The sequence below is a fragment of the Phyllobates terribilis genome, unplaced genomic scaffold (assembly GCF_046119375.1).
Source record: "Phyllobates terribilis strain yellow unplaced genomic scaffold, ASM4611937v1 Scaffold_3__8_contigs__length_932513732, whole genome shotgun sequence".
In the NCBI taxonomy this organism is placed as follows: domain Eukaryota; kingdom Metazoa; phylum Chordata; class Amphibia; order Anura; family Dendrobatidae; genus Phyllobates; species Phyllobates terribilis.
This window is the reverse complement of record NW_027362763.1, coordinates 342,625,420-342,651,584: the sequence shown is the minus strand read 5'-3', so window position 1 is coordinate 342,651,584 and position 26,165 is coordinate 342,625,420. Positions and strand designations below refer to the sequence as shown.

The 26,165-nt window shown below is 42.9% G+C and overlaps 1 protein-coding gene across 5 annotated transcripts in view; it reads right to left on the bottom strand.

The window, feature by feature from the left end:
* The window catches only part of MASP1 (MBL associated serine protease 1), a 215,992-nt gene that overhangs the window by 100,150 nt on the left and 89,677 nt on the right, over nucleotides 1-26,165 (bottom strand). For all 5 annotated transcript variants that reach the window (XM_073675203.1, XM_073675202.1, XM_073675200.1 and 2 more), the window contains exons 3-7: nucleotides 22,043-22,220; nucleotides 21,273-21,404; nucleotides 20,184-20,380; nucleotides 11,143-11,290; nucleotides 6,896-7,014 (exon numbers count right to left, since the gene is read on the bottom strand). In XM_073675203.1, coding sequence (XP_073531304.1) covers nucleotides 6,896-7,014; nucleotides 11,143-11,290; nucleotides 20,184-20,380; nucleotides 21,273-21,404; nucleotides 22,043-22,220 — 774 coding nt within the window. The remainder of the gene's footprint in view (nucleotides 1-6,895; nucleotides 7,015-11,142; nucleotides 11,291-20,183; nucleotides 20,381-21,272; nucleotides 21,405-22,042; nucleotides 22,221-26,165) is intronic.

The following is a 26,165-nucleotide window of genomic DNA, read 5'->3' as shown; positions in this document are numbered from 1 at the left end:
CAGGTAAGTTTTGGCAAACTCCAGCCTGGCTTTTTTATGTCTCGGGGTAAGAAGTGGGGTCTTTCTGGGTATCCTACCATACAGTCGCTTTTCATTCAGACGCCGATGGATAGTACGGGTTGACACTGTTGTACCCTCGGACTGCAGGGCAGCTTGAACTCGTTTGGATGTTAGTCAAGGTTCTTTATTCACCATCCGCACAATCTTGGATTGAAATCTCTCGTCAATTTTTCTTTTCCGTCCACATCTAGGGAGGTTAGCCACAGTGCCATTGGCTTTAAACTTCTTGATGACACTGCGCACGGAAGACACAGGAACATTCAGGTCTTTGGAGATGGACTTGTAGCCTTGAGATTGCTCATGCTTCCTCACAATTTGGTTTCTCAAGTCCTCAGACAGATCTTTGGTCTTCTTTCTTTTCTTCATGCTCAGTGTGGTACACACAAGGACACAGGACAGAGGTTGAGTCAACTTTAATCCATGTTAACTGGCTGCAAGTGTGATTTAGTTATTGCCAACACCTGTTAGGTTCCACAGGTAAGTTACAGGTGCTGTTAATTACACGAATTAGAGAAGCATCACATGATTTTTCAAACGGTGGCAATACTTTTGTCCACCCCCTTTTTTAGGTTTGGTGTGGAATTATATCCAATTTGGCTTTAGGGCAATTCTTTTTGTGTTTTGTTCATTGAAGACAAATTAAATTAAGAGAATAATACCAAAGAATTTGTGATTGCAATCATTTTCAGGAAGAAACTGAGTATTATCTGACAGAATTGCAGGGGTGCCAATACTTTTGGCCAGCACTGTATTAATATGGACATACAGGTTATAGACTGCTGAAAAAGTCTTACTTGTATGCTTCATATCAAATCCTTTTTTGTTGAGAAATCAAATTTTATCACTTTATGTAAATGGCCTCTTCCAGGCTATGAGGAGTACACTGCCTGGAAGATAATTCTGCCTCCGTACTTCATTATCCTATGTATCACCTCCCTCAGCGTCACTCAGTCCCTGCGACGTTGGGTACTTGTTCGGAAATCTCGCGCCTGCGCATTGCATCTCCTAGTGTTCCTCTTTAGTGTTTCGTCCTTCTATCGGAATAGACTTCATATTCCTACTGTGCAGGTGCCGGATAGTCACAAATAGAGATGAGCGGTGTTCGACTAGAACTGTTCGCCAATCTCAAATTCGAGCTGTTTTGGGCGGTGTTCGAGTTGTTCGACGAACCCGAACGATTTGCAAAAAATTCGGCTGTTCGAGGTTATGTTCGATAACTGTTCGTGCACCAAAAGCGTGTCCTGCATGTCTGGCGCTATTTAGAGCACCAATCATGCAGGGATTGTCTGCCACTCACTGTAATGCCACAGCCATGGTGGTTGTGGCATTACAGTGATTGCCCAAATCGATGGGAACAGTGCCAACAGTGAAACATGAAAAGCCGGCAATTCAGCAGCGGCATACACCTGTACCCGACAATTTAGAACCGAAAGAATAGAGCTTCACACATAGATTAGATAGATATAAACATGTCAGCCACATATATACGAAGTACAGTGAAAGTGCTGCTTACTGTACTTGTCATTTAGCGTAAAGGATTTATCAAAAAAAATAATAGTGTTTTCATGCACTGTCTCTTTAAAAAAGCCGGCCGGCAATTCAGCAGCGGTACCCGACAATTTATAACAGACAGAATAGAGCTTCACACATAGATTAGATAGATAGAAACATGTCAGTCACATATATATGAAGTACAGTGATAGTGTTGGTTACTGTACTTGTCATTTAGTATTAAAATAAAGGATTTATTATTAAAAAAATTGGCGTGGGGTTCCCCTTAATTTTAGGCTCTAGCGGAGGTTAAGCAGACGGCTGGGGCAGATGTTTGAAGCCTGGGAAGGGGGTAATACCCACGGAGCTTCCCAGGCTACTAATATCAGCCCCCAGCTGAATACATAGCCTTTACTAGCTATTAAAATGGGGGACCCCCCCAAAAAAATGACGTGGTGTCCCCCCTAATTTAATAGCTAGCAAAGGCTAGGCAGACAGCTGGGGGCTGATATTAATAGCCCAGGAAGGGAGCCATGAATATTGGCCCCCTCCCAGGCTAGAAACACCAGCCGTCAGCCGCCCCAGAAATGGCGCATTCATAGGATGCGCCAATTCTGGCACTTAGCCTCGCTCTTCCACGCTGCCCTGGTGCGGTGGCAGGGGGTAATAGGGTTGGGGTTGATGTCAGCTTATAATGCCAGCTGACATCAAGCCCAGGTTAGTAATGGAGAGGCGTCTATAAGACACCCCCATTACTAACCCCATAGTCAAAGTTAAAAAAAACACAAACACCGAGAATGAAGTCCTTTAATTGAAATAAAGACACAATCCTTTATTGTTCTAAATTAAACCATACTTACCGTCACGCCCATTCCAGCTGAAGCCAACGATCTCCTGCAATAAAAGAAAAATAATAAAGCAACCTCATCCTTACCTTTCCATGGTTCCCACGACAGCTTCAGCTCTGCTACATCGAGATGACAGGCTGGACCGCAGCAGAACGCTGCCATCCAGCCTCTCATCCCGCAGACACTGAGAAGCGCAGGCTTGCTTGCGCTGCTCAGCGTCTCTCTGTGACGACATCCAGATGAGCCGAGTTCATGTCCAATGAACTCGGCTCACCTCATGCACGTCACTGACAGCGTGGGAAAATTCTCACGCTGAAGCGGTGAGTGCAGGAGAATTCTCCCACGCTGTCAGTGACGTGCATAAGGTGAGCTCATGTCCAATGAACTCAGCTCACCTCCTGCACGTCACTGACAGCGTGGGAGAATTCTCCTGCACTCAGCGCTTCAGCGTGAGAATTCTCCCACGCTGAAGCGCTGAGTGCAGGAGAATTTTCCCACGCTGTCAGTGACGTGCATAAGGTGAGCTCATGTCCAATGAACTCAGCTCACCTCCTGCACGTCACTGACAGCGTGGGAGAATTCTCCTGCACTCAGCGCTTCAGTGTGAGAATTCTCCCACGCTGAAGCGCTGAGTGCAGGAGAATTTTCCCACGCTGTCAGTGACGTGCATGAGGTGAGCCGAGTTCATTGGACATGAACTCGGCTCATCTGGATGCCCTCACAGAGAGACACTGTGGAGCGCAAGCAAGCCTGCGCTTCTCAGTGTCTGCGGGATGAGAGGCTGGATGGCAGCGTTCTGCTGCGGTCCAGCCTGTCATCTCGATGTAGCAGAGCTGAAGCTGTCATGGGAACCATGGAAAGGTAAGGATGATGTTGCTTTATTATTTTTCTTTTATTTCAGGAGATCGTTGGCTTCAGCTGGAATGGGCGTGATGGTAAGTATGGTTTAATTTAGAACAATAAAGAATTGTGTGTTTATTTCAATTAAAGGACTTTTTTCTGGGTGTTGTGTTTTTTTTAAATACTTTACTAGAAATTCATGGTGGTCATGTCTAATATTGGCGTGACCCCATGAATTTCGGGCTTAGGGCCAGCTGATAATGCCAAGCTGGCCCTAACCCCTTTATTACCCAGTGAGCCACCGCATCAGGGCCCTGGATGAGTTGGGTACAGCGCCAGAAGATGGCGCTTCTATGAACGCGCCATTTTCCGGGGTGGCTGCGGACTGCAATTTGCAGCGGGGGTGGCCCAGAAAGCTTGGGCCTCCCTGCGCTGCGGATTCCAGCCCCCAGCTGCCTAGTTGTACCTGGCTGGACACAAAAACAGGGCGAAGCCCCACGTCAATTTTCTTTAAATTATTTCATGAAATAATTAAGAAAAAAAGGGCTTCCCTATATTGTTGTGTCCGGCCAGGTACAAATAGGCAGCTGGTGGTTGGGGGCAGCCCGTTCCTGCCTGCTGTACCTGGCTGGACACAAATATAGTGCGAAGCCCCACGTCAATTTTTTTTAAATTATTTCATGAATTTCCTGAAATAATTTAAAAAAATTGAAGTGGGGCTTCGCACTATATTTGTGTCCAGCCAGGTACAGCAGGCAGGAACGGGCTGCCCCCATCCACCAGCTGCCTATTTGTACCTGGCCGGACACAACAATATAGGGAAGCCCTTTTTTTCTTAATTATTTCATGAATTTCATGAAATAATTAAAAAAAATTGAAGTGGGGCTTCGCACTATATTTGTGTCCAGCCAGGTACAGCAGGCAGGAACGGGCTGCCCCCAACCACCAGCTGCCTATTTGTACCTGGCCGGACACAACAATATAGGGAAGGCTTTTTTTCTTAATTATTTCATGAATTTCATGAAATAATTAAAAAAAAAGTACGTGGGGCTTCGCCCTATTTTTGTGTCCAGCCAGGTACAACTAGGCAGCTGGGGGCTGGAATCTGCAGCGCAGGGAGGACCAAGCTTTCTGGGCCCCCCCCCGCTACAAATTGCAGTCCGCAGCCACCCCGGAAAATGGCGCGTTCATAGAAGCGCCATCTTCTGGCGCTGTACCCAACTCATCCAGGGCCCTGGTGCGGTGGCTCACTGGGTAATAAAGGGGTTAGGGCCAGCTTGGTATTATCAGCTGGCCCCAAGCCCAAAATTCATGGGGTCACGCCAGTATTAGACATGACCGCCATGAATTTCTAGTAAAGTATTTAAAAAAAACACAACACCCAGAATAAAGTCCTTTAATTGAAATAAAGACACAATTCTTTATTGTTCTAAATTAAACCATACTTACCATCACACCCATTCCAGCTGAAGCCAACGATCTCCTGCAATAAAAGAAAAATAATAAACCAACCTCATCCTTACCTTTCCATGGTTCCCACGACAGCTTTAGCTCTGCTACATCGAGATGACTGGCTGGACCGCAGCAGAACGCTGCCATCCAGTCTGTCATCCCGCAGACACTGAGAAGCGCAGGCATGCTTGCGCTCCTCACTGTCTCGCTGTGACGGCATCCAGATGAGCCGAGGTCATGTCCAATGAACTCGGCTCACCTCATGCACGTCACTGACAGCGTGGGAAAATTCTCACGCTGAAGTGCTGAGTGCAGGAGAATTCTCCCACGCTGTCAGTGATGTGCATGAGGTGAGCTCATGTCCAATGAACTCAGCTCACCTCCTGCACGTCACTGACAGCGTGGGAAAATTCTCCTGCAATCAGCGCTTCAGCGTGAGAATTTTCCCACGCTGTCAGTGACGTGCATGAGGTGAGCCGAGTTCATTGGACATGAACTCGGCTCATCTGGATGTCGTCACAGAGAGACGCTGAGCAGCGCAAGCAAGCCTGCACTTCTCAGTGTCTGCGGGATGACAGGCTGGATGGCAGCGTTCTGCTGCGGTCCAGCCAGTCATCTCGATGTAGCAGAGCTGAAGCTGTCGTGGGAACCATGGAAAGGTAAGGATGAGGTTGCTTTATTATTTTTCTTTTATTGCAGGAGATCGTTGGCTTCAGCTGGAATGGGCGTGATGGTAAGTATGGTTTAATTTAGAACAATAAAGGATTGTGTCTTTATTTCAATTAAAGGACTTTATTCTGGGTGTTTGTGTTTTTTTTAACTTTGACTATGGGGTTAGTAATGGGGGTGTCTTATAGACGCCTCTCCATTACTAACCTGGGCTTGATGTCAGCTGGCATTATAAGCTGACATCAACCCCAACCCTATTACCCCCTGCCACCGCTACAGGGCAGCGTGGAAGAGCGAGGCTAAGTGCCAGAATTGGCGCATCCTATGAATGCGCCATTTCTGGGGCGGCTGACGGCTGGTGTTTCTAGCCTGGGAGGGGGCCAATATTCATGGCTCCCTTCCTGGGCTATTAATATCAGCCCCCAGCTGTCTGCCTAGCCTTTGCTAGCTATTAAATTAGGGGGGACCCCACGTCATTTTTTTTGGGGGGCCCCCCATTTTAATAGGTAGTAAAGGCTATGTATTCAGCTGGGGGCTGATATTAGTAGCCTGGGAAGCTCCGTGGGTATTACCCCCTTCCCAGGCTTCAAACATCTGCCCCAGCTGTCTGCTTAACCTCCGCTAGAGCCTAAAATTAAGGGGAACCCCACGCCAATTTTTTTAATAATAAATCCTTTATTTTAATACTAAATGACAAGTACAGTAACCAACACTATCACTGTACTTCATATATATGTGACTGACATGTTTCTATCTATCTAATCTATGTGTGATGCTCTATCTTTCTGTTCTAAATTGTCGGGTACCGCTGCTGAATTGCCGGCCGGCTTTTTTAAAGAGACAGTGCATGAAAACACTATTATTTTTTTAAATAAATCCTTTACACTAAATGACAAGTACAGTAAGCAACACTATCACTGTACTTAGTATATATGTGACTGACATGTTTCTATCTATCTAATCTATGTGTGAAGCTCTATTCTTTCTGTTCTAAATTGTCGGGTACCGCTGCTGAATTGCCGGCCGGCTTTTTTAAAGAGACGGTGCATGAAAACACTAATATTTTTTTTAATAAATCCTTTACACTAAATGACAAGTGCAGTAACCAACACTGTCACTGTGCTTCTTATATGTGTGACTGACATGTTTCTATCTATCTAATCTATGTGTGATGCTCTATTCCTTCTTGTCTAAATTGTCGGGTACCGGTGTATGCCGCTGCTGAATTTGCCGGCCAGCTTTTTTAAAGAGAGTGTCTTCTGAGCAGTTTGTCAGCTTTTGGACACCTTTGCAGGTGTTTTCTATGTGTTTCTATGTGTTTTTGTTTGCCTGCCATTGGTTTTAACGGTGTTCGACGGTGTTCTAAGGTGTTCGACGAACAGTTCGACAAACAGTTCCTCGAACATCCCGGTGTTCGACGAACCGAACCGAACCCGAACACTACGGGGGTGGCTCAACACTAGTCACAAACAAGTGACCGACTGTCGGTTTTAGTTTAGGTGACTTTATTATTGACTGTGATAAATATGACTCACCTTTATAATTTGATACCCAGGGTTACATGTGATTACTGCTTGGTCTTTGAAGGTGTAGTCTGATTGGGAAGGATCAATTTTCCCATTTATAGGTGGCCGTAGGTCAGGACAGGAAACACCTAAAAGGATATTATATTAAGAAAACTGCTTGATTTTCTATTACTTTTTGCTGAAACGAGTAGGTTAAAAAGGAATCATTAAATAGATTACGGCATTTAGTGACCTTTAAGTACTGGTTATGTGATATGAATTTTACATTGGAATGACTTTTAGTGTAAAAAATTATAGCAAGAAGAATCTTTCAGAACTTTGTTCACCTTAAATTCTACCCATAATCTGAACAAATCCATTGAGAAACAAACTAAATTAATTTTGAAAGGGAAAATAAAAATAACAACTAAAATAATGTGGATGCATAAGTGCGAACACCCTCTTATAACTGGGAATGTGGTTGGGTTCACAATTAGCCAATCACAGTAGTGACTACAAAGCTCCTATTATTTGAAGAGATTCTGATTAACCCATATACAGTTCAGCTGTTCTAGAAGGATTTTCCTGATACTGTTAGTTGCATTTTACAGCAAATGTCATGGTCCATAAATGGCATGTAACACAGCAAAGGTATCGCATTGTTGAAAGCTATCAGTCAGGAGAAGGGTACATAAAATTACCACTGCATTGGATATACCATGGAACACAATGAAGACGGTGATCAAGTGGCTTAAATTTGGCACAACAGTGAATTTACCTAGAACTGGATGTCCCTCAAAAAGTGATGAAAAGACAAGAAAATTGATCCGGGAGGCTGCCAAGAAACCTACAGCAACATTAAAGGAGCTGCAAGACTTTCTGGCAAATAGTAGTTGTGTACTGAATGTGACAACAATCTCAAATATTCTTCATATATCTGGCCTGTGGGCTAGGGTGGCAAGAAACAGCGATCCACTGTCAGTGGGCAGAAGTGTCCCGCAGGAAGTGGTGTGTGGTGACTCACGAGCTGTCTAGGTCTGGTACGATATTGATTCCATACATCTGAATCACTAATGGGACATAATGATTGGGTGATGTGCTCTATATTAAGACCCATCCGCCACCAATAGAACATGCCCCCTGAGTTAGAAAGGGTGAAACGAGTGTTGGGGCGCTGGACAGCCATTACACATCCTTCTTATTTACTTGTGAGTATGTGATTGCTTAGCCCTATATGCTGCGTGGTTTCTGTTTGGTTCAATGCATGTACCATCTATAGTCTCTCCATAGTTATTTAGGAGGGATTTTCCCACATACATTCTTGGTACTTTATTTTTCTTCATTAAACAGCTCTTTTCCCTTTCTACTAGGAACATGCACTTGCCATTTTGATTAAAGTTCATTACGGAATAAGGGTTTATTCTTATATTGGGTGCGTATGTGCAATATCCATTAAGATTAGACATAATAGGATTATTTTGCACAGTGCACTTTTCACTTTATTAATATTACATTGCTCCAAACTCACTCACATGGTATTTGTTTTGGACAATCTTGCTCTGAAATTTAATCTTCTAATACTATTGGATTTTTATGTGTAGTGGCTCTCGCTTTCATTGCGGTACTTTGTTGCTTTTATTCTTTGTTATATGTATATAATAAAATTAATTCTGATCTATTAACACTCTGGTTGATTGGGTGTCCCTTGTATATGGACCCATGGGATGTTATTTAGAAATGAGAATCAGACAAAACCTCCGACAGAGGGCTTTGCATGACGACTCAGATTTTTTTGATACCATTTGAGTTTTTTTGATCTTAATTTAATCAGATTTTTCAGATGCAGAATGAACAAAAACCAGTAATTAAGTTATAGATTTTATTTTTTATTTTTTGAGCGGTTCATAGTTTGATAAGTGATAAGACCGATTTCTTTGTTTAGTCAGTACGATTATAGTTAATCCAGATTCATGTAGTTTTTTATGCTTTTTTTATACTTCACTTTATCACTTAGTCTCGCTGTGGGACATGAATATTTTTTTCTTTAATTGCTGGTCTAATGCATTGCAGTACTCATGTACTGCAGTGCCTGAGATCTGCAGGATCTTACAAGCCACTGAGCCCTGGGATCATCAGATGACCTCAGGGTACCATAGCAACCATCGGCACTTGCGATTACGATTGCGGGGGTTGATCCTACAAAATGGGGGCCTTTAAACCACTTAGATTTAAGGAGTTAATCGGTTCCAAAACCAGTCAGGGCCAATTATGCTGGGTGTCAGCTGTCATGTACAGCTGTCATCTGCATGAATTGCCCCAATGGGCGGCTCTATTCACGTATTCCTCAGCGCTGTTAAAAAGCAGTGCTGAAGAATAAGGCTTCTTAATGACCACAGTTAAAAGGTGTATCAGTGGTCATTAGAGGGTTACTGCATTGTTAGGGCAATGTGACATTCCAACTTCTCAACTGCTAACATATACATACCACATTATATAACAGCATAGTAACATATCCATTCTAAGACTTATATGTCATATTCATATATATTCAGTCATGGCCGAAAGTGTTGGCACCCTTGAAATTATTCCAGAAAATAAAGTATTTCTCCCAGAAAATTATTTCAATTACACGTTTTGTTATAAACATGTTTATTTCCTTTGTGTGTAATGGAACAACACAAAAAAACAAACAAAGAAAAAAAAAAGCAAATTGGACATAATTTCACACTAAACCCCAAATATGGGCAGGACAAAATTGTTGGCACTTTCAACTTAATATTTGGTTGCACACCCTTTGGAATAAATAACTGCAATCACTCGCTTCCTATAAGCATGAACAAGCTTCTTACACCTGTCAACTGGAATTTTGGACCACTCTTCTTTTGCAATCTGCTCCATATCTCTCATATTTGAAGGGCGCCTTCTCCCAACAGCAGTTTTAAGGGCTCGCCACAGGTGTTCAATGGGATTTAGCTACAGACTCATTGCTGACCGCTTCAGAATTCTACAGCACTTTCTTTCCATCCATTTCTGGGTTCTTCTTGAAATATGTTTGGGGTCCTTGTCTTGCTGGAAGACCAATGACCTAGGACACAAACCCAGCTTTCTGATACTGGGCACTAAATTGACACCCAAAATCTTTTGGTAATCTTCAGATTTCATGATACCTTTCACACAGTCATGGCACCCAGTGCCAGAGGCAGCAAAACAACCCCAGGACATCTTTGAACCTCCACCATATTTGACTGTAGGTACTGTGTTCTTTTCTTTGTAGGTTTTATTCTGTTTTCGGTAAACAGTAGAATGATGTGCTTTACCAAAAAACTCTATCTTGATCTCATTTATATGTTGCACACCACGCACAAAGGAACATCAACATTTCTGGAGGTGGACTTGAAACCTTCAGATTGTTTATATTTTTCAATAATTTTGGTTCTCAAGTCCTCAGACAGTTCTTGTCTCCTCTTTCTTTTCTCCATGCTTAGTGTGGCACACACAGACGCACAATGCAAAGATAGAGTCAACTTCTCCACTTTTCCTCTGGTTTCTGGTGTGATTTTCATATTGCCCACACCTGTTACTTGCCACAGGTGAGTTTGAACGAGTATCACATGCTTGAAACAAAGTTGTGTACCCACAATTTTTGAAAGGTGTCAACAATTTTTGTTCAACCCATTTTTGAATTTTTGTGCGAAATTATGTCCAATTTACCTTTTTTTTGTCTGTTTTTTTTGTGTTGTTCCAATACACTCAAAGGAAATAAACGTGTATAATAAAATATTTCTAATTGCAATAATTTTATGGAAGAAAAACATTTTCAGGAACAATTTCAAAGGTGCCAACACTTTCGGCCATGACTGTAAGCCCCATTGTAAGAGATCATAATTAGGAGACCATCATAAAGTGCAGTTAAATTATATAACATTGAATTATTTCCAAATATAACACAAAAGAAAACAAAAAAGAAATCCTACATTCTCATGCTCACCCTTAATGATCCCCGACATACATAAACGTCCATGTACTGCTATTAAAGAATTTACCGCTAGATGGAATATGACATCCATTGATACATACTATGGTGGATTCAGTGTGGACTGACTGGTGGATGATATATGCATTGCCAAAGCTAGGAGGTCATCATGTTCTCCTTATTCCTATTGCTTTGAAAAGTTGATAGCCAAATGTATGCTTCATCAGGCATTAGCTAACCGTTGCTCATTTAGAGAGTATAAAAAAATAAAATATCAAATAGGTAAAAACATTCATTAGGTTACCTGTGACAGTATAAGACAGTCGCCATCCTCCATTCTCTCCAGAATTATCACTATGGAACAGAATCTGAACACTGTTACTTCCAGTTTCTATTCTTCCAGGCGATTTCTCTCCACATATTGGACCAAATTCCTTTCTTCCAGCTTTGATCTGCCCAATTAACACACTGATTAAAACTGTATTTTTATTAACATTATTTTGAAATTCTTTTAAATCATCCATGTCATAAATTTTTTAAAAAAATCTTGCATTATTCTCTCCTTCCACAAAGCTTAAAAATAGGCTGATACTTCCTGTTCTGTAGAGATCACTTTTCAGTAGCCATCTAATTGTCATCACAGACAGGATTAAAATGAAAGGTTTCACTTACATATAGATAACACAGGATCACACCATTCATATTAAGTGATGGTCATATGTCACATCTTGACCCTCCCTGCACAATGACCTTTACACAAGACACATGGCATACCCAGGGTTGCCAACTTGACGACTGTTTATTTTTTTCTGGACAGCTTATTAAAAAATCACGGACAGACAATATTTTTTATGGACACTTTGAAAAACTATAATAAATCATTATGATTATAAATGATCCATATCTACATAATCCTAATATGAAATCATTAGCTGCATTCACTGTAAACTGATGATAATTATAGTCAAAATAATCTGTATAAGTTTCTTCAGCCTCAAAAAATTCAAGGATGCTTTAAAAAAAAATTTTATGGACAAGGAAAAAAAGTGGCATCATTTTACGGACTGCCCTGGAATTTCTGGACTTTTGGCAACTCAAGGCATATCTAGAAAATTCTCCACTATTCATAGGCCTTGATTCATCATGGTGTTTATACCAGAATTCTGGTGTTAAACAACTGCAAATGTAGCAGAATTTTTGAGCAGCATGAACTTTTGGTGTTTTCATGCCAGTTTCTGGCAGGTGCAGTAAAATGGGCATATCTTGGAGGAGCCAAGGCGGCTGGGCGTCACAACGAATGTCAGACAAATTCACTAAAAGTGATGGTGTTCTTTATGCTAGAAATGTTACTCTAGTCTCTGCCTTTAATTGGAGTCACATTTCTGGCAAGGCGCACAGAGGCGCACGCCACTGATAAATGTACCTAATTCATTAGGCACTAGAGATGAGCGGTGTTCGACTAGAACTGTTCGCCAATCTCAAATTCGAGCTGTTTTGGGCGGTGTTCGAGTTGATCGACGAACCCAAACAATGTGCAAAAAATTCGGCTGTTCGAGGTTATGTTCGATAACTGTTCGTGCACCAAAAGCGGGTCCTGCATGTCTGGCGCTACTTAGAGCACCAATCATGCAGGGATTGTCTGCCACTCACTGTAATGCCACAGCCATGGTGGTTGTGGCATTACAGTGATTGCCCAAATCGATGGGAACAGTGCTCACAGTGAAACATGAAAATCCAGCAATTCAGCAGCGGTACCCGACAAATTAGAACAGAAAGAATAGAGAATCACACATAGATTAGATAGATAGAAACATGTCAGTCACATATATATGAAGTGCAGTGACAGTGTTGCTTACTGTACTTGTCATTTAGTGTAAAGGATTTATTAAAAAAAATAATAGTGTTTTCATGCACCGTCTCTTTAAAAAAGCCGGCCGGCAATTCAGCAGCGGTACCCGACAATTTAGAATAGAAGGAATAGAGAATCACACATAGATTAGATAGATAGAAACATGTCAGCCACATATATATGAAGTACAGTGACAGTGTTGATTACTGTACTTGTCATTTAGTGTTAAAATAAAGGATTTATTAAAAAAAAAATTGGCGTCGGGTTCCCCATAATTTTAGTCTCTAGCGGAGGTTAAGCAGAAGGCTGGGGCAGATGTTTGAAGCCTGGGAAGGGGGTAATACCCACGGAGCTTCCCAGGCTACTAATATCAGCCCCCAGCTGAATACCTAGCCTTTACTAGCTATTAAAATGGGGGACCCCCCCCAAAAAAATGACGTGGGGTCCCCCCTATTTTAATAGCTAGCAAAGGCTAGGCAGACAGCTGGGGGCTGATATTAATAGCCCAGGAAGGGTGCCATGAATATTGGCCCCCTCCCAGGCTAGAAAAACCAGCCGTCAGCCGCCCCAGAAATGGCGCATCCACAGGATGCGCCAATTCTGGCACTTAGCCTCGCTCTTCCCACTGCCCTGTAGCGGTGGCAGTGGGGTAATAGGGTTGGGGTTGATGTCAGCTTATAATGCCAGCTGACATCAAGCCCAGGTTAGTAATGGAGAGGCGTCTATAAGACACCCCCATTACTAACCCCATAGTCAAAGTTAAAAAAAAACCACAAACACCCAGAATAAAGTCCTTTAATTGAAATAAAGGCACAATTCTTTATTGTTCTAAATTAAACCATACTTACCAGCACGCCCATTCCTGCTGAAGCCAACGATCTCCTGCAATTAAAGTAAAATAATAAAGCAACATCATCCTTACCTTTCCATGGTTCTCAGGACGGCTCCAGCTCTGCTACATCGAGATGACAGGCTGGACCTCAACAAAACGCTGCCATCCAGCCTGTCATCCCGCAGACACTGAGAAGCACAGGCATGCTTGCGCTCCTCAGTGTCTCGCTGTGACGGCATCCAGATGAGCCGAGGTCATGTCCAATGAACTCGGCTCACCTCATGTACGTCACTGACAGCGTGGGAAAATTCTGCTACACTCAGCGCTTCAGCGTGAGCATTCTCCCATGCTGTCAGTGACGTGCATGAGGTGAGCTGAGATCATTGGACATGAACTCACATCATGCACGTCACTGACAGCGTGGGAAAATTCTCCTGCACTCAGCGCTTCAGTGTGAGAGTTTTCCCACGCTGTCAGTGACGTGCATGAAGTGAGTTCATGTCCAATGATCTCAGCTCACCTCATGCACGTCACTGACAGCGTGGGAGAATTCTCACGCTGAAGCGCTGAGTGCAGGAGAAGTTTCCCACGCTGTCAGTGACGTGCATGAGGTGAGCCGAGTTCATTGGACATGAACTCGACTCATCTGGATGCCGTCACAGCGAGACACTGAGGAGCGCAAGCATGCCTGCGCTTCTCAGTGTCTGTGGGATGACAGGCTGGAAGGCAGCGTTCTGCTGCGGTCCAGCCTGTCATCTCGATGTAGCAGAGCTGAAGCTGTCGTGGGAACCGTGGAAAGGTAAGGATGATGTTGCTTTATTATTTTGCTTTTATTGCAGGAGATCGTTGGCTTCAGCTGGAATGGGTGTGATGGTAAGTATGGTTTAATTTAGAACAATAAAAAATTGTGTGTTTATTTCAATTAAAGGACTTTATTCTGGGTGTTTGTGTTTTTTTTAACTTTGACTATGGGGTTAGTAATGGGGGTGTCTTAAAGACGCCTCTCCATTACTAACCTGGGCTTGATGTCAGCTGGCATTATAAGCTGACATCAACCCCAGCCCTATTATCCCACTGCCACCGCTACAGGGCAGTGGGAAGAGCGAGGCTAAGTGCCAGAATTGGCGCATGCTATGGATGCGCCATTTCTGGGGCGGCTGACGGCTGGTGTTTCTAGCCTGGGAGGGGGGGCCAATATTCATGGCACCCTTCCTGGGCTATTAATATCAGCCCCCAGCTGTCTGCCTAGCCTTTGCTAGCTATTAAAATAGGGGGGGCCCCACGTCATTTTTTTGGGGGGGTCCCCCATTTTAATTGCTAGTAAAGGCTAGGTATTCAGCTGGGGGCTGATATTTGTAGCCTGGGAAGCTCCATGGGTATTACCCCCTTCCCAGGCTTCAAACATCTGCCCCAGCCGTCTGCTTAACCTCCGCTAGAGACTAAAATTACGGGGAACCCCACGCCAATTTTTTTTTAATAAATCCTTTATTTTAACACTAAATGACAAGTACAGTAACCAACACTGTCACTGTACTTCATATATATGTGACTGACATGTTTCTATCTATCTAATCTATGTGTGAAGCTCTATTCTTTCTGTTGTAAATTGTCGGGTACCGCTGCTGAATTGCCGGCCGGCTTTTTTAAAGAGACGGTGCATGAAAACACCAATATTTTTTTTAATAAATCCTTTACACTAAATGACAAGTACAGTAACCAACACTGTCACTGTACTTCATATATATGTGATTGACATGTTTCTATCTAATCTATGTGTGATGCTCTATTCCTTCTTGTCTAAATTGTCGGGTACCGGTGTATGCCGCTGCTGAATTGCCGGCCAGCTTTTTTAAAGAGAGCGTCTTCTGAGCAGTTTGTCAGCTTTTGGACACCTTTGAAGGTGTTTTCTACGTATTTCTATGTGTTTTTGTTTGCCTGCCATTGGTTTTAACGGTGTTCGATGGTGTTCTAAGGTGTTCGACGAACAGTTCGACGAACAGTTCCTCGAACATCCTGGTGTTCGACGAACCGAACCGAACCCGAACACTAGGGGGGTGGCTCAACACTATTAGGCACATCTTATTTCTGCATTCTTATCAGTACAGTTAAGTTTCCATGATGAGCTTTTGGTGAGCTTTTGACACTGCAGCATCTTACAGTTCCAAGAAATTGGATTTGATTCATAGAAATCTCATGATCACTGTGCTTTATGTTTATGCTGCTTAATCTGACTGTCAGTGCGTTTATGACGTCAGCAACATGTCAATTTCTTTTGCGGCTAAGTAGGCAAAACCACATATGCCTTTATAGTGCATATGGAAAAACACATATAATCCACACATAACTGTCCACATATAATTGTATCAATAAAATATTGTCAAATCTAAATACTAAGAAGTATCAAAAACAAAGCAGCTTAATTTAAAACATGAAATAGCAACAAGAGAGGAATACTGCAGCGTCAAAAACATGATGTCAAAGAATGCACTCAAGAACGCAGGGGCGGAACTACCGCCCGTGCAGCCGGTTCATTGAACGGGGGCCCCGAGGGAGAGGGGGCCCCTCCAGCAGGGCCGCCATCAGGGCATGACTGTCCTGACTTCAGTATGGGGCCCGGCCGGTAGGGGCCCCCTCGGAGCTCCGTTGGGGGCCCCCCTCTTGTGCGTCTCTCTCCTCATGGGGCCCCCGGCCCCATGCTAAGCGCCGGATCCGGGACATCTCAGCGCTGCGCTGCTTCGGCAGTGCCTTCATGATTCCCCTGACTTCCGGTCATGTGACGGCGCCGTCACATGACCGGAAGTCAGGAGAACCTGGTGTCAGCGATTTGGACGAGCGCCAGGATTCTGCAGGGATCGCATGGGGGTAAGTATAACAAGTTTTATTATTTTTAAAATACAATTAACTAGGAGTGGGGGGGGGATGAGAGATGCACTATGGTGGGGTGGGGGATGAGAGATGCACTATGGTGGGGGGGATGAGAGATGCACTATGGTGGGGGGGAATGAGAGATGCACTATGGGGGGGATGAGAGATGCACTATGGTGGGGGGGTGAGAGATGCACTATGGAGGGGGGGATGAGAGATGCACTATGGGGGGGGTAAGAGATGCACTATGGTGGGGGGGATGAGAGATGCACATGGGGGGGATGAGAGATGCACATGGGGGGATGAGAGATGCACATGGGGGGGATGAGAGATGCACATGGGGGGATGAGAGATGCACATGGGGGATGAGAGATGCACATGGGGGGATGAGAGATGCACATGGGGGGATGAGAGATGCACATGGGGGGGATGAGAGATGCACATGGGGGGGTGAGAGATGCACATGGGGGGGTGAGAGATGCACATGGGGGGATGAGAGATGCACATGGGGGGATGAGAGATGCACATGGGGGGGATGAGAGATGCACATGGGGGGGTGAGAGATGCACATGGGGGGATGAGAGATGCACATGGGGGGGATGAGAGATGCACATGGGGGGGATGAGAGATGCACATGGGGGGGATGAGAGATGCACATGGGGGGATGAGAGATGCACATGGGAGGGATGAGAGATGCACGGGGGGGATGAGATGCACGGGGTGGGTGAAATGCACGGGGGGGTGAGATGCACGGTGGGGTGAGCTGCACATGGGGGGAATGAGAGCTGCACATGGGGGGGTGAGAGCTGCACATGGGGGGGTGAGAGATGCACATGGGGAGGTTATGTTTACATAACTTTGTTGCCTTATGAAGGGCAGGAGGGGCCCCCAAAAATTTCTTGCACAGGGGCCCACTACAGTCTGTGTCCGCCCCTGCAAGAACGCATGTAATCTAATTTAGCTTGTAGGTGCAGAAATGCCTCAGAAAATCTGTAGCTTCAAAAACTCACCAAATACTTATTGTGGGAACGTAGCCTAAGACTGGAGTAGGAAACACCAGTCTTAATGTGTTAGCGCCTTTGTCTTTAAATATCTTCAGACTACTGTTGCGTATAGATCTCGCATGCTGAAAGCACACCTCTATATACAGTCATATGAAAAAGTTTGGGCACCCCTATTAATCTTAAGCTTAATGTTTTATAAAAATTGGTGTTTTTGCAACAGCTATTTCAGTTTGATATATGTAATAACTGTTGGACACAGTAATGTTTCTGCCTTGAAATGAGGTTTATTGTGCTAACAGAAAATGTGCAATCTGCATTCAAGCAAAATTTGACCTGTGCATAAGTATGGGCACCCTTATCATTTTCTTGTTTTAAATACTCCTGCCTACTTTTTACTGACTTACTAAAGCACTTTTTTTGGTTTTGTAACCTCATTGAGCTTTGAACTTTATAGCCAGGTGTATGCAATCATGAGAAAAGCTACTTAAAGTGGCCACTTGCAAGTTGTTCTCCTGTTTGAATCTCCTCTGAAGAGTGGCATCATGGGCTCCTCAAAACAACTGTCAAATGATCTGAAAACAAAGATTATTCAACATAGTTGTTCAGGGGAAGGATACAAAAAGCTGTCTCAGAGATTTAACCTGTCAGTTTCCACTGTGAGGAACATAGTAAGGAAATGGAAGAACATAGGGACAGTTCTTGTTAAGGCCAGAAGTGTCAGGACAAGAAAAACATCAGAAAGGCAGAGAAGAAGAATGGTGAGATCAGTCAAGGACAATCCTCAGACCACCTCCAGAGAGCTGCAGCATCAACTTGCTGCAGATGGTGTCACTGTGCATCGGTCAACTATACAACGCACTTTGCACAAGGAGAAGCTGTATGGGAGAGTGATGCGAAAGAAGCCGTTTCTGCAAGTACGCACAAACAGAGTCGGCTGAGGTATGCAAAAGCACATTTGAAGAAGCCTATTTCTTTTTGGAAGAAGGTCCTGTGGACTGATGAAACCAAGATTGAGTTGTTTGGTCATACAAAAAGGCGTTATGCATGGTGGCAAAAAAACACAGCATTCCAAGAAAAACACTTGCTACCCACAGTAAAATTTGGTGGAGGTTCCATCATGCTTTGGGGCTGTGTGGTCAATGCCGGCACTGGGAATCTTGTTAAAGTTGAGGGACGCATGGATTCCACTCAGTATCAGCAGATTCTTGGCAATAGTGTTCAAGAATCAGTGATAAAGTTGAAGTTACGCAGGGGATGGATCTTTCAGCAAGACAATGATCCAAAACACCGCTCCAAATCTACTCAGGCATTCATGCAGAGGAACAATTACAATGTTCTGGAATGGCCATCCCAGTCCCCAGACCTGAATATCATTGAACATCTGTGGGATCATTTGAAGAGGCTGTCCATGCTCGGCGACCATCAAACTTAACTGAACTGGAATTGTTTTGTAAAGAGGAATGGTCAAAAATACCTTCATCCAGGATCCAGGAACTCATTAAAAGCTACAGGAAGCGACTAGAGGCTGTTATTTTTGCAAAAGGAGGATCTACTAAATATTAATGTCACTTTTCTGGTGAGGTGCCCATACTTATGCACCTGTCAAATTTTGTTTGAATGCAGATTGCACATTTTCTGTTAGTACAATAAACCTCATTTCAAGGCAGAAACATTACTGTATCCAACAGTTATTACATATATCAAACTGAAATAGCTGTTGCAAAAACACCAATTTTTATAAAACATTAAGCTTAAGATTAATAGGGGTGCCCAAACTTTTTCATATGACTGTACTATTAATGTACACTAAGAAAGTAAAATCTTACTACAAAGTAATATTTATCACGTTCACAAATTGAAATATATGAGAAATTTCTGTTAAAAATACTCAACTGTCAGGATTCTTCGTTTGTCATTGTTTGAAATTGCCTTATCTATTGACAATTCACATATATATTGTATAGATATAATCATTTGCACTGCTAGAAAAGAAATTCAAATCTTAAAGTGTATCTTGTATTACTTTAGAACCATCTACTAAAAGGGGTTTGATCAGAAACATATTTCTTTTTAAAATAAATGGTGCTAACTAGTGATGAGCGAGTATGTTCGGTTAACCCTTTCGGTGAGTATGCTCAGGCGAGTACCGAGTATCTTCAGCGTACTCAGTGATTTGTTTGAATCACTCCCGTGTGCATGATTTGCAACTGTTTGACAGCTTTAATACATGTAAGGCATGCTTAAGAAACAAGCTTTCCTCACATGTATTAAAACTGTCAAACAGTTGCAAATCATGCACACGGGAGTGATTCAAACATATCACCGAGCAGCTGTAACTACTCGGTGCTCGGCCCGAGCATACTCGCTAAAAGGGTTAACCGAACATACTCTCTCATCACTAGTGCTAACCTTTGTATTCTTTAGCCACTAGTCCCCTGAAATAGTATGGTCACCAAATGCATGTGTACATTATAGTCATAACCTGGCCCTCCTGTACTTAACAGAAGGCTTTACATAGGGTCCTCCATACAGTGGCTACATACGTAGATGACAAGGTGACATGGCCAAGGACTGGAAAGCTGTATGCAGAGTGCTCTGTATATGTATGAGAGGAGGACATCTACTACGTAATTCCAGTCTCTTTAATCCCAATCAAGTGCATTCCCACCTAAATCAGGACTAGAAAATGCAGTTCTAAATTAGCTAAAACTGACATTTATATTTAAAACAGACTGTTTAATGATTTAAACATGTAAAATTGTAAAGTACATATTTAGAAGAAACTGACAATGTACCTTTATGTAATCATATGGACATGATACTTCTGGGTGGTCTTCAATATCAAAGTTGTCATCAAATTGAAGATTAACAACAAATCCTTCCTCCAACTCAATTCTGTACAGACAATCAGAACTTTTCGGATATGGGCTTGGATAATCAGCACTGGAAATGATTCCACTCCTCTGTGTGTACAAGTTATCACTGCACTCCACTGTGAATAATCATGAGAGTGAGTAGGAAAAATTAATAGTTATAGGTGAAGTCTACTATGCTTCACAGTATAATTGAAAGACAGGGGTACAGAAGTATACTAGCCAAACATACAGCTAAAAGGACACACTTTTGTTACAGGTCAATAGAACACTAAAGGTCCAGCAGACATACATTGGCAACATTTCTTAACATAAATGCCAAAAGTAATGCCCAAACATGCTGCACAAATAGCACAACAAGCAATAATGATCCATTCCAAATGCCTCTTCTGTCCACTACTCGGACAACCCCTTCTCAATCCTCATGCTTCCCCCTTGTAAAATAATATCTCATATACTCACCTCGGGTGCCAGCTCCATTCCAGCAGTGTCGGCACTGGCTCTCCTGGGGATCACATAACATTCTTATGTCACGCAGTCCCTGCGGACAATCAGCGCTGACTTCACTCTCTCTGCCTTCGGACGTATCACATACATCCGGAAGAAATGAGAGAGCAGCAGCTCTTATTTCCTTCGGATGTAAGTGAGAGCACAGCAACCTTTTTTTAACACAACTAATTGTGGAACCTTTATTTATTCCAAGATCTATTAATTAAAATGTACTTTGTTTATGGGAAAACCCCTTTAAGTGTCGAAAAGTATTATACTGTTGCTATTGTCATTGCTTCTAAGATTGTGTTTACTGGTTTCCATATATCTGCATAACCATATATTGATATAGTTAGACTTCCTTTCTGTGATAACAAAATAAATATCTTTGGCTGACTACTTCCACATCATCATTATCTGCGTGGTTGCATTCTAGTAACCTGTTCACAGGTGTATCTTTGTATTTTAATACAACACAGCCACAATAAGGAATGTAAAAATATAGATGATTGTATTGAAGACCTTTGCACGTCCTGTTATCTGAGTGGAGAAGGTAGCCAAATCTGCACGAGCAGTAGAATCCACCAATATAGTTATGACAATGATGGTCACAGACTATGTCTTCATCGTTTCGCTCTGCACACTCATCGACATCTGGAAACAGACATCATACAACAGTATTAGCCGGCAGCTGTGCAAACATAGTCACAATAATAGCAGTTCAAGCTCACTGACAATATATTGCTTTTGCTTCACTCACTTATAAATTTGAACAAGTCTTTCGAGATGCTTTAAAGCAGCAATTTTGCAATACTAGTGTAAATTGACAGGGGCTTTGTTTGAAGCATATGTATTCGATAGAAATCACAAAATACAGAATATTCAAGGACTTTTAAACGGAAACACTACAAACAAAGCTGGAATTTACAAAATTAAAGTATATACAACAGTAAAATAATCTTACATTATAAAATTACAGAGTTTGAAAAAATTTTTTATTGGATCTCTGAAAATAATGTAAAGCTCCAGTTACTATAAAAATTAAAAAAAAAATAAACTATTTATGAACAAAATCATATTTGAATTGGAAACCTATTAATCAATATTATAGGGCATTTTGGAGAAGTACATTTTTTTAGGTTATCAGTTTCTTAAAATTGAAGAATAACTTGGCATTTCAACAAATCAATAAATTGTCTATCAGGATTGTAGCTCCGGTTTTATAGATAGTTGGTATTAGGAATTAAGAAGGTCCAGTACAGTTCCACATGATTAAACAGAAACCAACTTACCAACTGCACTATAATGAGCATCAAAGCCCGTGTAGCGTTCTTCATTGGAAAAGTCTGATCTGAATGTAAGGCTCAGGAAGTTCCCAGGTGACACAGTAGCCTGCTGCCCTGGAGCCTGCTCGGTATCAGTACTTTCTTTCCCACAGAAAATAGACAATATTTGTTCATCAGTTTCCACCTGAAATCAAAATAATAAAATATTTTCATTACGGTTCTGCAGATTCAGATTTTTTGGTTATTTTGATGGTTCTATCCATGAATCAATCCTAGAATAATGTTCATATTATATTATTTATCTTTCTGCATTTTTCTTCTCCTGAATTTATAAAAAACTATTTTTATTAATTGTGATGTCTATTAGTGATGAGCGAGTACCATAATATTCGTAATCGCTATACTCGAGTAACGAGTACTTTGTAATAATCGTGTATTCGTTCCGAATAGCGAGTACAATGTAAGTCAATAGGAAATGTGAGTAATTTTCTGCTGGACCCTACAAAGGGGTCTGGGGGCCTGAGGAAAAGGCTGAAATGGATGGAAAAGTGATGAAACAGAATGGGAAGAGCCTGGAGAATGTGCCTGCATGCATTTCTGAGTCACATATGGTTTCTGGGAATAAGTTTGTCGCAGTATAATGCCACTTTTACAGACACACAAGAACAGCTACCAAACCTTATCTAAATTGCATTTAACAGGCCAAAAAGGTTAAGAAACAGTTTTTCCTGCATAATCACTTGTATATAAGGCTAAATAAACCAGAGAAACCAAAAAAATATCCCTTTTAGAATTTGTTCACACATACTGCTGTGGCTTTTTTTCGCCTTTTACAATTATGAGGGCCCTGACTTATACATTTAGTCGGTCCCTCTGTCATACATCATTTTTAGTTCGCTATTCCCCAGCACTTTACAAGCACAGCTAGAACGCACTAGTAGGTATGTTGATCTTTGACCTGAGAGGCCTTAGGTCGCTCTGTAACATGCGTTTTGGAGGGGGAACTGTTACTTAGACATTTGGGCGGTCCCTCCATCATTGACACTCAGATAGTGGAATACATATTCCATAGCAGTTTACAATGTGCCCATTGTAGCGTGGGGCTTGACCCCCTCCTCCTCTTGGCCTGTTAAATACAACGCAGAAAAGGTGCTAAGGACAGGCAACAAGCAGAAGAGACTTGTTTGGGCTAAAGAACACAAGGAATGGACATTAGACCCGTGGAAATCTGTGCTTTGGTCTGATGAGTCCAAATTTGAGATCTTTGGTTCCAACCACCATGTCTTTGTGCGACGCAGAAAAGGTGAACGGATGGACTCTACATGCCTGGTTCCCACTGTGAAGCATGGAGGAGGAGGTGTGATGGTGTGGGGGTGCTTTGCTGGTGACAAATTTTAACAGTTTATTCAGTAGGACTATCAGCTGTGTATCCACCTGACTTCTGCACAACACAACTGATGGTCCCAACCCCATTTATAAGGCAAGAAATCCTACTTATTAAACCTGACAGGGCACACCTGTGAAGTGAAAACCATTTCCGGTGACTACCTCTTGAAGCTCATCAAGAGAATGCCAAGAGTGTGCAAAGCAGTCATCAAAGCAAAAGGTGGCTACTTTGAAGAACCTAGAATATAAGACATATTTTCAGTTGTTTCACACTTTTTTGCTAAGTACATAATTCCACATGTGTTAATTCATAGTTTTGATGCCTTCAGTGCGAATGTACAATTTTCATAGTCATGATAATACATAAAAATCTTTAAATGAGAAGGTGTGTCCAAACTTTTGGTCTGTACTGTATATCCCCATCTCAGTCACAATGTGGCACAACCTGTGACAAGGGCCTCCAATGACAAATATTAGTTTGGTAGGACTACTGTACATTCCAGTACAATGTGCATAGGGTTTGTGAAAATTAGCCCTATGGGCTGAGTCATGGTTGACGCAGGAAGCCACCATCCCAATGGCCTCCAATCACAAATAGTAGTTAGGCTGGAGTAGGAATACTGTCCTGGTTTGTCCACTGCACAATGTGCATAGGATTTGTAAAAATAAGCCCTATGGGCTGTTTTATGGTTGACTCACTATTTTGGCTGTGCCTGTGACAGCTAGCTTGGCTTGTGCCATCAGCATCTGAAAATTTGTCAACGAACGCATATTGCCAAAAAAGCCTGTTGTTAAGGGATGTGGGCGTGGTATTGTCAGTGGTGTGCTAGAAGGCACTCAGTCTGTGTCAGGTCAGAAGAAGCTTGATGCATCCACTATGTTCCTGGAAAAAGTTCCCGGTCTAGAACGTAAACCTGTGTGGAAGCCATAAGAGTGAGTGAAGATTCTGTCTTGGATTGCAGACAAGGCCTCTACGCATTTGTCAAGCAGCAACAAATCTTCCACGACCACACAGTCTACTGTGGATACACAGAAGGCTGGCCCTTCCAATTCTGAAGCTGGTTCTCCTTCCTCCCGTCATTATCAGTCACAGGAGACATATGACCCCAAGCTTGGCCACTCCGAGAATCTGTTTGTTACGTATCCTTTAGTTACCTCTGGCCATTCACCGTGCAGCATTGAAGAGAGACAAGAGAAGGTGGCATGCGTTGATGCTCAAGTATTTGAGGACCTACGGCCAGAAGAAAGACACTTGGAGGAAAGTCATTTACTGTCTCCAGAGGTGGAGGCTGATGATGATGAGACATAGTTGCCATCAGGTCAGCCAACAATGTCAACTGGGAAGAAGGATGAGATAGAAGACGGGGTGGTCGATAATGAGTCCACTGATGTGACCTGGACCGTTCAGCTGCTGTGTGAATTTTTTTTTTCTGAAAGTCCTTTAGAGAAAAACAATGTTGTCTGTAGCATCTACCATATCAAATTGAGCAAAGGCCAGGGCAAAGGCAACCTGAGCACCACCAGTATGAGAAACCACATGGCAGCCAAGCACCCCAGTAGGTGGGCGGAACACCAGGGTACCAAATCTGTGTCTGCGGGTCAAACCAATAATAATAATAATAATACTCTTTATTTATACAGCGCTCAACCTATTCCACAGCGCTTTACAATTCAGAGGTTCATATTCAACAGTCATAAGTAACATAGCTAAAGATAATACAATAATTAAAGCAAAAATAATGACGAACCTGCTCGTAAGAGCTTACGACCTACAATGAGGTGGAGGTGACACAAAGGACAGGGGCTTATTTACAATGATGGTCCAGCCATCTTGAGGGGATGAGGGATAGATAAAGGCTGCATGAGCTCATCACCAGCCAGTATCTGTAGTGCTTTTGGGTTCGGTGGAGATTTATGCCATGTCGCTTGGGCTATGTTCTTCAGAATCTGCTGTTCAAGAAATAGGCGCTCATACCTCCTGCCCATAAGCTGCGGTTGCTCACACACAACAAACATCAAGCACATCCACTTCCTTGTGCCAGAAAAGCATCCAATTGTCCGTGCCTGAGAGCTTGGAAAGAAAGCGTAAATACCCAGCCACGCACCCACAAGCACAAATACTAAACTCGCACATTGTCAAATTGCTAGCTGTGGAGATGTTGCCATTTAGGCTTGTGGGAGCACAGTTTTCCGTGATCTCTTGGCTATGGCTGCCCCTCGATACAGTGTTTCCTGCCGCCGCTATTTTGCTCGGTGTGCCATCCCTGCGTTACACAAGCACGTGTTAAACAATCTGAACCGTGCTCTCACCAACGTCGCAACCCGAAAGGTCCACCTAACAGCAGACACCTGGACAAATTGTTGTGTAGAGGGATGATACATTTCTGCCATGGCACACTGGGGGAACCAGATGGAGGGTGGGACAAAGGCTTAAACTGGAACATCACACATCCCACCCATGCTAAGAATAGCGGGCCCAACTTCTGTCAGGGTTTCCGCCTCTTCATATTCCACTTCCTCTCTCCCGTCCTCCTGCTCCTCACCCTCTGCTGAATTACCCTCCCCATCACTGCCAAGCTGGGAGCTGTTCAGCAGCACATCGGCAAAGTGGCAAGATGCTCTGCTGAAGCTGATATGTTTAGGTCAGAAAGCACACACTGCAACAGAGCTGTGGCAAGCTTTAAAACAGACCAATCAGTGGCTCTCCCCGCTGCACCTTCAACCCGGCCTGGTCGTCTGTGAT